General features: G+C 40.7%; 1 protein-coding gene across 1 annotated transcript; it reads left to right on the forward strand.

Moving 5' to 3' along the window:
- Positions 1–249: 249 nt before the first annotated feature.
- On the forward strand, positions 250–11,280 carry MPC1 (mitochondrial pyruvate carrier 1). The gene is made up of 5 exons (XM_038131477.1): positions 250–440; positions 5,430–5,433; positions 7,692–7,788; positions 9,402–9,534; positions 10,275–11,280. Exons 1-5 carry the CDS (start codon positions 370–372, stop codon positions 10,291–10,293), a joined length of 324 nt encoding a protein of 107 aa, XP_037987405.1. The 5' UTR covers positions 250–369; the 3' UTR covers positions 10,294–11,280.
- The last annotated feature ends 2,314 nt before the right edge of the window (positions 11,281–13,594 follow it).

The raw sequence follows: 13,594 nt of genomic DNA on the forward strand, positions 1-13,594 counted from the left end.
GCCGCCGCGCGACGCAGCCCCGCGTGCTGCGGAGGAATGCCGGCGGCTCGGCCCACGGCGACCCCTCCTCGCCGCGCTTTGCGACGCTCTCCCCCCCACCTCCCACCGCGTTGCTTTACGGCCCCTGCCTTTCCCCCTACCCGTGGCCGTCTCCCCGGGCCGGGCGCGCGCGGGGGGCGGGGCCGCCGCGGCCAATGGGCGGCGAGAGCGCCGCGGTGACGGGGCGGGGCGGGCTGGGGGGGCGCGCGCCCTGCCGTAAAGTGGGCGGCGGGCGGCGCGCGGGGCAGTTGTCAGCGGCGGCGGCGTCGCGGCGTGAGGCGGCCGGGCCAGGCGGGCGATCGAGGGGTACCCCACTGCCGCCGAGACGCCATGGCGGCGGCGCTGGGCCGCAAGGCCGCGGAGTATGTGCGCAGCAAGGAATTCAGGGACTACCTGATGAGGTGAGCGCGGCGCGGGGGGCGTCATCGCCGAGCCCACCGCCCTGCCCGGGCGGACAGCAGGGACCAGCGTTCGGTCCCCGAACCCCTCAGCTCCCCGCAGCCTCGGGGCGCCCGGGACGGGGTCGGACGGTTGGCACCGGTTGACCCCTGGCGAGGTCGCCCTCGCCGGCGGCTGGCCGGGGGAGAAGGCAGCGAGGAGCCGGCCCCGAGGTGTCGTAGTCTCGTCGTTCCCCTTGTCTAGCCCGTCGTCACCTCGGCCCCCGGGGCGGTCGGGGCTGTCACTGTCCCGCCCCGGCCCGAGCAAACCGGCCTTGACCTTGAAGTGACGCGGCGCGCTTCGAAGCTGCCGCGGCAGCTGCGTCCCTCCGTGACCTTCCCGTCCCGGCTGTGACAGCCGCCGGTGCCGCCCCGCCGCGGGCAGGGGCTCGCTGCGGTGCGGGGGTGGCAGCGGGCACAGGAGCCCGGGACCGGGACAGCCTGACCGCTGCCTGACACAAGGGCAGAAAGACCTTCTTCGCTCTGCCTTTGGCGGAAGCGAGCTTGATCGTGGATGCCGCCTGAAGATGGGTTATTTCAGTCTCTGAGTACGTGTAAATAGGTGTCTCTTTCAGAGGCTTGTTGGAGTCTCGCTGTCGTCGGAACGTGGCTTAAGTCACTTCCCGGACAGCTCAGCTTGTGTCAAGCTTTGTCTTGCGTGCTGGGGTAAGGGATATGGCAGTCTGGACTTAAACTATAAGACTGCCTTAAAGAAGAGTTTTGGCATACTTAAATCTTGTTGAACCACTGTGCAGGAACAGTCTCGGGTAGGCAGGCTGAAGTTTCTCTAGCTGACAGGCTGTTTGACGAACTAAACAAATAAAAATGGTCTCTTCTAATAAAGGTGGTTGAGCAACCTTTCGCTATAGCTGTTGCTTGCTGTTTTGCCTACATCTATTGCACATGGTGTTTGATGTTGAGCAAGCATGTAGGAGGACATCTGTTTATCTGAGAAATGTAGTCTTGGTTAAAGTAGCAGGAGATGGTATAAGGCTGTGTGGACAAAGGATTATAGTGTAAAGGAGGATAGACTTAGATTGGATATTAGGAAGAAGTGCTTTACCGTGGGGATGGTGAGGCACTGGAAATTCTGCTCAAATTGTTCAGTATTCACAAAATCAAAATCCACAGAAACAGCGGGACAAAAATATGAGAAGGGACAGAACAACCTTGAAGCAAAACAAAAGTCCAGAGCAGGCTTCTGTGATTCCTTTTGAAAGTCTTGAAGATGCCATGTAAGCTTGATAGATGCATTTGAGTGTTAACATTTAGTTGATTGTAACAGCATTCATGTGAAGCATGTAAATAGCCATTAAACCAGTAATCTGCTTTATAATTAGAAAAACAAACATCCAGATGAGATAACAACTGCTTCCTAATGTCATCACAGTTACTGGAAATATCTCTATCCTCACCCAAGGCTCAGAGTGTTTAAAAAAAACCCCAAACTTTCAGGTGTATTTCACCTAGTTTTCAAACAAGCTGTGTATGTGACTGTATTTCAGTAAAAAGAGCATTCCACATGTTTCTACCATTGTGGATGGAATGTGTTTTGCCTTGCTATAATGAAGATAGCTGCTTAATTTGTACTCCTGTTACTGGGTGTGTCATGAAGAGTTAAAGTCAGTTGCTCCATCTGCTCTGGCCTTTCAGCATTGTTTGTTGCTCACTGGAAGGTGTGTTTAAGTTATTTGCTTTGTGTTGAATTTAAAATTTAAATAGCTGTCAGTAAAAGACTTGTCTGTCTTCTGCATAGGAAGAAATGGAGAGCTATCTCTTAGTATTGCTTCCTGAAGGCGATTTCTTCCCCAGACTACAGGACTCTACCCTGAAAAAAAGGCCTTTCTTTGCTCGTGGAGAAAAAAATGTCCTTAAAGCTCTGACACTATGGTGTCTGTTCTAAAAATCAGCATCTAATAACTGCAGAGAATCAAGGATTTATAAACCTGAAACTTGTTTGTCAGAATTAATGGATTAAGATGCTGTTTGGGGTACCAGTGATAGACTTTAGATTGCTTGATCCTCAATAGAATAACTTAGTTTACTCAAAGTGGTGGATTAAGTGCTCCATTATTATGGCTTGGGGCAAACAAAAACTTGAAGACATCTTTTGGAATAAGTAGCTTCAATTTCAGCTTCATAACCTGCAAACATGAAAGCAAGCATAATGATTGCATGCTGCTTTGCTCAGGTGGGTATATCTGGCATTAGAATTGCATTATGTCATGGGTTAGCTTTTAGATCTTGCACAAAGAAACAGGAGAAGTTGCTTTTAAAACTGTCATTAAAAATTAATTGTTCTGCCCATTTCATATCTGGCTTTTCTCTGGTGGTGATTAATAGGGATCTGAATAACTGTAAATCATATAAATACAAATTTACCCTGTGTCCTAATATTTCAAAGTGAGCGTAGTAAGCTGTAGCTAGACTTTCCCTGCTTCTTGTAAAATGCTGCAGTAATGTTATTTAAAACTAGCTGATTAGCATATTAAAGCCTGGTAGCTCTAGGTATTGTGAACCTGAAGTTGCATTTTTTTCTCCAGATTCTAAAAATGACAGCTGTCACTATAGTCATATTATCTAAGCCACTAATACTAGGCAAATGCATCCTCTTGTTTCCTATCCTATTGATTTAAAACATCTTCTGAAAAACATCTAATAAAACAGCTTCCTTCCTCTTCTAAGATAGAACGCATGATTCTAGACAGGCTGTCATTTTCTTGTGGTAGGAGCCTAAGTTGCTTTGATCACATAATTAATTGAAAGGAATGCAAAAATCTCCTGGTAACAGGAAAAGAAGCATCGACATTGTAGTGTGCTGGGGCACTTCTGAAATGTCTCTTCCTGATGACTCAGCACTAATGCAAATGTAGGGACTCTGTTAATATAGAGGGCTTTGAAATAAAGATAGTTCATTCCCTGGAAAGCCTGAGCACTTAGACTGATGTGAGCTGTCTAGGAACTGTCTCCTAATTTAAACAAACTTCAGAGGAGTTAGCATCGGTAAGAAAAATAAAATTAGCTAAACTTTAGTTCTCTTTAGTAAGTCTTTAAACACGAGGACTTAAAAACTTTAAAATAAAAAGTTCTCTGTGAGGCGTGCTAGAAACTGAAGGACACACACCTGCTTGTCTTGTGTGCTCTGAGAACTGAACAGTCTGCCCTTTTGCAGAAGGGTAGTGCCCTTTCCACTTAGGGGATGGCAGTATGGGGGAAACACATAGTGACAGTTCTCCTATACTTGCAGAATGGTCTCTGGCCTACTAATATTCTTATTGCCAGAATGAGGAAAATAACATGCAGAAATTTTAGAGAACTAAGTCTTTCCCACTTTGCCTTTTTGGAATGAACTTACTACCGATACAAAGTATTGTCACCCCTGGATTCCTCTTGTCTTGTCTAGACATTTGTACAGAAAACTGACGCTTGGAAACTGAGTAAGTCCAACAGTTGTTGTTCACAGTTCTGAAAACATTAGTACAATGTTTTCTTTGTCAGGGCACTGAATTTAGTTCTTGGAAACTACTAATTTGGAATGGAGACGCTTCAGAAATAGATGGGTGCACATGGTGCAGTATCCTCACTATTGGATGTGGTGCATGTGTTGCAACTCTCTTGGCTGTAGACCTTTGGGCCTGGATGCCTGTTTCCTGGGAGAGTCTATGTGCCCTTGGTTTGCCCTCTTCTATAAGTATGTTTTCCACTCCCATGTGATTGTAAGGATAACCTTGTAAGACCTTAGCCAGAGCTGCCTACTCTGTTAAAGTAGTATCAGTTTGATTCTATTTTAGGCTTTCACTTCCCTGGAAACAACTTACACTTTAAAAATTAAGGCTGACTTCTGTTGGCACAAAAACATGGTGCCAGAAGACACATCTGAACTTCTGTAGTTAAGGTTTTATGAAGGAAGTTAAGTTTACATTTGTCTTGTGAACTTCAGTCAACTGTTGCTGTAGATCAGTTAAAGAGAAAACGAACAACTAGTGGTTAGACGAGACAAGGGCATTGAAACGAAGCACCTTGAACCAGCGGGTAGTGAAGACTCACTGAAACACACATCCTTTGTGATTTCCTAAACAGACCTGACTGTTCCCTTACCATAGCTATTTATAAAATGGCCATCTAAGAACATGGAAATCAGTGTGAGGGAAGTTGTAGCTACAAAATGTTCTGCAACTCAGACTTTCTATTAGCCTATCTATTTCTCACAAGAAATGTCTTCTTGTAAGTCATAATTCAGAACTAAGTCTTGTCAGTACCTTTATTAGAAAGGTGTTTAAAAGTTAGTAAGCTTTTGTTACAAAAGCTTCATAGCAAACAATGTTAAATGTATGCTGTAGTCTATCTTTTGTGCATAGATCATTAAGTTATTACATAAACTGGTACCTAGATTATCACTGAAATGAACCCCATACATGACAGAAGTGTAATTGTATATGTCACTAAGAATGTGTTATAGCTCATGCTTGGCACAGCCACAGTTGGCCCAAATTTAGGGACAGGAAGATATCTGGCAATCTTTGGTTTGACCTACTTACAGAGGTGTACAGAGAATTCCAAGCAACTTCAAAGCTTTCACTGAAGAATTTAGGCTGTTTAGCTTTGTCATGACAAAGCTTCATGTATTTTGGCATCCTTTCAAGTAGCTGGGGTGGGATCTTGGGTGCTCTGAAGGGTTGAATGTCTTCTACTGACCATAATGGGATTTTACATAGCTGGGAAAAAGAGCAGTGAACACTTGTCACAGTGAAAGCTCTTGTGGGAAATGGGATTTCTTAAACAGCAATGCATTATTCAAAGTTAATGCCATGACAGCTTCCTGATTTCTGTCTGTTTTCTATTTGTGGTATGCTTTTGTCTATGTAGATCATGAAAGACACTAATGTGGTTTTTTTCTTCTTTTTTCTTTCATGTACTTTTTGAACGGAAAACAATGATGGTGCACTTGAACAGTACGGTAAGAAAAGGGGGGGGATTTCTGCTTTCACATTCTTCCTAACTTCAGTAACTTGCTGTCTTTTTCCCTTAGTACTGTTATGACTTTGTCGGCACCTGAAAGGCATAATACTAACCTCCAGGAGTGATGCACTAGGAATATTTAATTGCAAGTCTGAGGTTCACATGACCGAGTCATCTTCAGAATGTCTTAAATTAAAGGGGCTTTGTCTTTTACATGCTCTTTTGCTAAGGATATCAGAGCAGCGTGAAACCTTTCTTCTACATAACAGCAATACTGTTACATAACCAAACTACCTGGCTTATCTCTGACGGCCTTCAGACCAAACAGTAAATGTACAAAATAACTCGCCTTACACTCTCCTTCTGTCCTGGACCCTTTCAGGTTGCCCCTGAAACTGGAAGTGGGAATTTTATGCCTGTTGTATTGTGACTCATAATGCTATGGAAGATTTGCTCTTCTACCTAGACAAAAGACAAGCTTATAGGTATATTTTAATTTTTGTGAGACTTCAAAGGGCTGCCTGCCTGGAGGCACTTAAAGCCTGATAGCTATCTCAAGGTTCTAAATAAAACTCCTTGTCAACAGTGAAAAGCTACTGCTGGAGTACTTTTGTTTACTGATGATTCTTCAGCTTGCACAGCCTGGATTTGAATGGTCCATAATCTATGGTGTATTATTTCACTATGTTCTAATGGCAATTGATTAAGTAAAAATCCCAAATGTATTTAATTTACTTTTCAAAACAGAAGTTGTCACTCTGATTCTTAAAAGCTGTAAATATTTCAGAGATTCAAGAAAAAAAGCTTATTTTTCATAAACTGCAGTTGTATAAATGAGACCCCTGAAATGACTATAAAACCATCACCAAGTACAGGTAGTGTCTCTCCACTTTAAGTTTGCTTTGGTTTGGTGGTACAGTGTAAATACCATGTACTCATGCAACTCTCCTCAGTTTTGCCATGTAACCTCTGATGCACTTGAGAGGCTTTAACCACTACAGATGTCAATTTTCCTATCACTAGGAATATAGCAAACAAATGCTTTTATTCTGTTCTTCAGAATACTGTTATAAATCTGAATTTGCAGAAATACTATATTTTGCAGATTGCACTGAAGTTGAACTATCAAAACTGTGTGTGTAACTTCAACTCACTTTTTTCTATTTAAGTTTCTTCTACTTCAAATGCAGGGGACAAGTGTGGCTTTTAGTCCGACTGTACTGTTACAAGCAAGACTGGCAAGAGTATCTTAGAATTAAAATTGCAAGAAATTTAAATGCCCCCTGGGAATGCCAAATCATTAAAGAAGTTACAGAAAGTGTCAAAAGAATGGATACAGCTGGTATCTGCAAAGCTTTTTCTTGTGAGGTGCATCTCTTTTGTTGTATCTGGCCAAGTTACTTCTGAGAATGAGTTTCTACTTGGAAGAAGCCGAGGCAAATACTGTGTGCATCTTCTGTGGAAAGAATTCTTGTGAAGCCTTGATGCTCATAACAGTAGCAGAAATTGAAATTAAGTCACTATTTTTTTCAGTTTAGAGTCTTTTAGATAATACTCATCAAAATAAACTTGTCAGTTTTTCTGATTTGATCCTTCCACTTCTTGTCTCTATTCTATGTCTGTACACACCTGTTGCTAACTGCTCTCCTCCAACGTTTGTTGAATCACTGAGTTTTAAATAATCACCAGATGGTTTCAGCAATTGCAGGTGTAGCTCTGGGTAACAGTTTGCTTTACTTGCTGGTCCTGCTCTCAAAGAGAGGGTGTAAGCACTCACAAGAAGATGCTTGCTGAGCTTTTCTTCATCCTCAGCATAAAAAGAAAACACATTCAGTTCTTCACTTCATCAAGTCCTTACATTTTCATTATATTTTTGAGGAGCCTTAATGAAAGAGGGAAATGCTAATTCTCTGTCCAGAAGTAAGCTATAAATGTGAAGTATCTGACAATGCCAATCAGATGGTTTATGACTGCTAAGCTATAATTACAGAGAATTCTATTTCAATGGCTCTAGATAGTTCCTCTCTGATCTGAAAGAAAATCCAGAGTAGGTTCCTTTACCTTTCCTTCTGAAGAGTAGATCCCACTAAAAGAAAGGTTTAGTTTCTCTATGACATTAAAAATAGTCTCTGTCTTTTCTTGGAATTTTACCAATAACCCTGCTTTGTGGTTTTGTGTGGCTAAGAAAAAAACTTGTAAGAATATTGCAGGAGATTTTTGTTTCTGTTTAACTTTATTTTTTTTCCCTCTTCACAGCACTTTTGGGGGCCAGTTGCCAACTGGGGTCTTCCTGTCGCTGCTTTTAATGACATGAAGAAATCGCCAGAAATTATTAGTGGCAGAATGACATTTGGTAAGACCTGAGACAAACTTCTTGTTAGGAAACTGACTCCAGAACACAGTTTCTGTCGTTTAAGCAGTGATATGTTATTAGTTGTCTGCAAACTTTTGATCAAAACTGATGTAGATATCAAATCTCTTCTTACATAACTTTAGAGGCCATTTAAATTGAGTTACTGAAAAACTGCAGGGCTCTTTTTTGTAAAGCTTTCCACTAATTTGGGAGGGGAGAGTGAGGCAGCCCTTGACCCTTAACAGTTTTCAAGACCAGACTCTCTCCTGAAGTATAAGCCCTATTATCTTAAGATACTGCACACAATTGTTCAAAATGTATCTCTTTACTCAATTTTATTCTTTGTATAAAGAACAATGATCCTTTGTGGTTAGTGTGAGATTTAAATATTTATCAGCACTGACAAAGTGAAGAAATGGTAAGGATTGGTCAGCAGGGTGCAAGAAGCAGCAAAGAAGGCTTAACTCCTTGCAAAGCAGTTTTCTATGAGAGACTTTTGTAACTCTTAATGAGAAATTATTTTAAAATGCATAAGCAATATTTTTCTACCTCTCTTTGGAACATGTGTAGTTTTTGCCTAGATGTCTGTCTCTATCTTCAAATTCTTTTCTAGGATTAGAAATCTTGCTGTTTTAATTTATTAGCTTAACTTTGGCATTATATCTCTTCCTTAATTCACTTAACTTAATTCTGAGTAATTCTTCTTCCCACAAGCAAAATATTTTTGGCTTGAAAAATTTTATAGTCCTATTATCATTATGCTCTGCTTAGAGTAATTCAGTCCCTTAATCAGCTTCCTTGAGACAGAAGACTAGTTTAAATAGTCTCCAGTACAGCAAAACTGTTTTGCAAATGATGTTTTGGTGGCAGCTACCCAGCTCAGCAATGTTGGGACACCTTTCTAAATTTTTACAGGTATATATAGTTTGGTGTGTGTATAGAACCTGAAGGATGAAAAAATATTTTTACTTTTAAAAAGTCTGTTTTCCTTGAACAATTAATTTACCAATTTTCTTTAAGCCTGTCAGAACTTTACAAAACTAGGGAATTCTTGGGTTTTAATTTCCTTTATTTAAATTATGGTAGGAGCGTAGAGCAAATTGTTTCTCATTTTTCTGGAAAGCAGATAACAAAGCCTCATGTTTCTGAGTGTTCATGATTCCCTGGACACTGAAAGCTCCTGATCTTAAAATGTTCTTAGAAAGAACTGTATTTAAGTGATTAGTGTCTTTAAAAATATTTTGGTTTAGAAATTGTCAGAATAAACATATATGACAGACTATGTCTCATTGAGATAAACTCTTATTTTCTGGCTGAGGTAATTTAGATAATAAACTAAAAAGACTTCAGTTGCATCTCAGGATAGTGTATGAGTAAAATCAATTTTTATGGAAAGCTGCAGCTATGTAGATTTTCTTGTGTAGTAAAAATGAGCACTGTTTTGTGTTTTCTTGCATTGGATCCTCTAAGTGGACATGTTTGTAGGGCTGTTGGAAAACTCATAAGCAGCAACAAATCTTGTGCCTGTCTTTACATTTTACTAGTAGGAATATTGTGACTCAACAAAATGCAGATATTTACAGTCTCTTAACAAGATCTATCATCTTTTGCAGCACTGTGTTGTTACTCCTTGACTTTCATGAGATTTGCCTACAAAGTGCAGCCAAGAAACTGGCTTCTTTTTGCATGCCACTTCACTAATGAAATTGCACAACTTATTCAAGGAGGACGACTGATCAAATACAGGCAAGTCACATTTTTAAATGGGGAAGTCATAAACTGGAATACTCTGTTAGTGATTTTTAACTATGGTGCAAAGCTCTGCATGGTTTCTGAACTTGTTTAACTTCATTACTTTTTGCAAACCTGTTAACAAGCTTGTTGTAAGCAGGCAGAACTTTTTACTTCGCACCTCCTTTGAACCTTCTGAGGTCTGCACATAGAAAAGGCAGGAAGCCCTTATGGTCATGAGAGAGTGTAGACAGGGCCTTCAGCAGCTGCTATTTTGGGGTTTTTTGTGCAGTCTGTTGGTTTGCCTGCATGTGTCCATCTTGGTAACTGATTCTTGAGATGGAAACATCCATAAAACTGTGAAGGAGCTGTATGTCTGGAAGAGAAGTCACACAGAACGTGTCAGAGCTGACTGTTCCGTACATGGGGTGGAGCCAACTGAGTGTGCCTGGGCAACAGACTGTGATCAGTCTCACACCCTTGTTGTGTAGCAAGCAGTGCAGACGCTGCCCCAAGCAATCCTGGTGATCAGGATTATGGGTTTTCTCTTTTCTCTCTTCTGCCTCAAGAAATTACTGTGGAGCAGTAGAGGATGAAACCTTCTGAAATATAGATTAAAAAATGAGACTGTGCAAAACTGAAAGTGGACTTGTCTCTGCATAAGTTACTGACCAATGTCCTTCATTCATAAAGTTTTTTTAATAGCAATTGTATTTCAATATTCACTCTTACAAAAGCTGTTTTTCTTTTGGCAGGCTGGAGAAAAAGAACTAGATATGTTACTTGAAATAAGCCAGGGAATGTATTCATCCTGAATGACAACCAAGGAAGACATGCCATCTACAGTTGCTGTGACAATTACAGTGGGGATGAAACAAACACCCATTATGAATATGACCCCACCAAGAATTCTTCTAATAATTTTTTTATCTTGCCTTTTAAAAAGTACTATTCAGCAATGTAAACCATTACATTTAAAGTCTTGCTGCCTTACTGATCTTTAATAACTACCCTTTTAATAAAACATTAGCCACCCAAATAACAAGCAATATTTGAAAACCAACTTTTTTATCTAACAGTCTACAAAAGTGGCCCTTTGACAAAACTCATTTTAAAATCAACATGAACAGAGGTCAGTAAACAGAACTGTAGGTGGTATCATTGTTTATGTATTAATATATTCTTAAAAGCCATTTAACTTGAGTGCATTCATTCCTATTCTATTTTTTTTTTAACTTAAGCAGTGGTTTGCTGATCTACAAGAACAAATGTGTAGATAGGCAGCCTGGAAGTGAGCAGCCATCCCTCTTCCCTCACTGCATGCCTTTTCTCAGTAAAGAGACTTCATTAACATCCATTTTTATGACGCACACTATTTAAAGAAGGCTTGGAAAAACAAAAGCATAGCACTGAATGAAGGAAGGCAACAAAGCCTGATACTGTTCTTTAAGAAGTTCTAAGTGGATTTTATTTTTTCCTACTGTTTGAGTTATTCTAGTTGTATGTAATTCTTACACAGGCAAAAACTAAACTTGTTCGGAGTCTAGTCTAAGATCTGAAAGACACCAAGTGCCTTTCAGTAGTTTTTGACTTTATTGTGAGAGTGGTTTTCCTGCATGATCTGCCTGAAAGTTACATTGTTGTAAAGGTAAAATTGACAAAGAATGTGAGAACGTATGTTACAGATTTTTTTTTCAGTGCAGTGTTTTTGAACAATAAACATATTCCAAATGGCAATAAAACTCTTGAATACTTGGAAAAGTTTTGTTTTTCATACTGTGATAACAGACCCAAAAGTGAAATTTTATTATGGAGTGTCGCTTTATTACTGCAACATCATGAAGCAAAAACAGGCTGAACAAGTAAGTGGTATTTACTGAATTTAGATAAGTGTCCTGTGGATCCCAATACCCAAAACTTCTTCCCCCAGCAGCAAAAAGTGTGTGTGGGTACTTAGACATAGTAATTCTAGTGTGATAGGCAGGTTGAATTCAGAGCTCTCATTATGCAACTAAGTCAGTATTAGCTATTGTCTTCTAGTAATTAGAGCAAGTCTTAATTGACCATCTTCTAATTCTATTGTGATGGCAACATTTTTTGATGGACATACAGGAAAGATGCAAATAGGGCATGTCTTCTGGATGGCTAAAGCTGGTACTGCCTGCTGCTTCTTGCTTTAGAAAAGTTACTGCATAAAGCTGCCCCTTCAGTACTGCTCTCTTGTCACAAAAGTAGTGTCACCCCCTGCCCCTTCTCCCTATCTCCGAGAATAGAAGCACTGTTAGACTTCTGTACAAATGAGTAGTGAGACACAAGCAGATAAGGACAGCTGACTATCTTGGCACCTTATAGTTTGTTATATTACTTCTGGAGGGGAAAAATAAGCTACAACTGAATTTGATCTTCATTGGTGTGAAGTGTGTTATGCTGCTCTTGCATGAAGCTTGCAGTACAGGCTGTACTCTACCCTCATCTGCTTTGACTGTTCATTAGCTGCTGATTGTCTTTGCTCCTTTACCCACAGAATACCATTTGCAAGAGTTCCTTCTCTTATTTTCCTGCTAGTTGCACCATATTTTCTTATTTCCTTCTACCTTTCTCCTTCTTTCTTCCCCTTATCCATTCACTGTGGGAAGGCTCAAATTCTTTCATACTGGACTAGAGCGAGAGTGAATTGCAGATGGAAAGTGGACTTCACCTTGCTTTGATTAGATGTTAAACCAGGGATCCTTCCTGCAGCCCATACAGACTTAAAAATAGGGGGAGGGTGGCAACAAACCATTTTTCATGGGACTTGAAGGGACCTGGCCCTGTTTGGAAAGGGAAATCCAGTGTGGGCTGGATTTCCACTGCCTGTCAGTATGCCTAGTGACAAAAATAGTTCATATGGGCACAGTGCCACCAAGTGGCTTCTGGCCTGTGTCAATCAAAGCATTAATTATCAAGCTGTTTACCATTTCTTTGTTTAAAGGTGCTGGGTGTAAGGGGATCAGTGCAATATTATTAAAAGAAGTTATTGCAATAAATAATTGTATGATTAGTCAGCACCCTAGTCCTCTGGCACAAAACACTGAAACACACTGGCATATGGCTGTTTTAGGATGGGAATGCTTGGGATAATCCAAAGAGGAGAACAGTAGCTTAAAGAGGACTGGAGATAGTGTATTCTTGAGTTTGGATACCTTAATGGTGCTAATGGCTTCCTTTTGTTCTTATTCCCCTCAGGTAGCACTGGATGAAAGAATGGGGCTATGTGAGTTTCACTGATTAATTATAAGTTAGAGCTCAGTATTTGCTTTTGATTTGTAAGATTATAGGGCTTGTCTGTACTTGCTATTGTTCCGAAATATCTACTTGGTTTTAATTTCACAGCTTGGTTTAATAACAGCTTTCATCTGTAGGATATGTCCTGTCACTAGAAACCTGTACTGCTCTGCTCCTAGGGACTGCCCTGTGTGTTCTGCTTCTGTTCCACCACAGTAAGACTGGGAACCACGTGGCCTTCCTCTCTTGCTGCAGTGGTTACTGCTATAGCAACAGCTGCTGTCTTCCTTCATGTCTTCAGACAGAAAAGAATTTCTCACCTTTCTGAGCAAGTCCTGCTACAGTGCTGGTAAGGAATACAACAACCTTAGGAATTCAAGTGTGAGAGAGTATCAGCTAAACTCTCAATCTGTCTCTTCCCCCTTTCTCCCCAGTTTGAGCTGGAGATGTCTTGAGTTACTTTTAAAAGGGAAAACTTAAGACTGTAACTGACCATGGCATCAAATTAGCTCACAATCTCTTCTGCTAGTGCAAGATTGAGTGTCCTAGATCTGGAAGCTTGATAATTTATGATTCAAATGTGGAAATAATTTGGTAGCATGGTAATTACATGACAGAAAGCAATAACCATAATTGTGTGGTCGGAAGAGAAGGAATTACTTTGCAAGGATTCTTTAATGAATGTAATGATGTAATAACACCTACTGATAGTGAATTTTGTTCAACCTCACACAACTGTCTCATGCTGTATAATCATTTTAGCCAATGCTGCTATATATGGGTGGTGGGGTTGTTTTGGGGTTTTTTTGAG

This window comes from Motacilla alba, chromosome 3 (genome assembly GCF_015832195.1).
Source record: "Motacilla alba alba isolate MOTALB_02 chromosome 3, Motacilla_alba_V1.0_pri, whole genome shotgun sequence".
NCBI classification, from domain to species: Eukaryota; Metazoa; Chordata; class Aves; order Passeriformes; family Motacillidae; genus Motacilla; species Motacilla alba.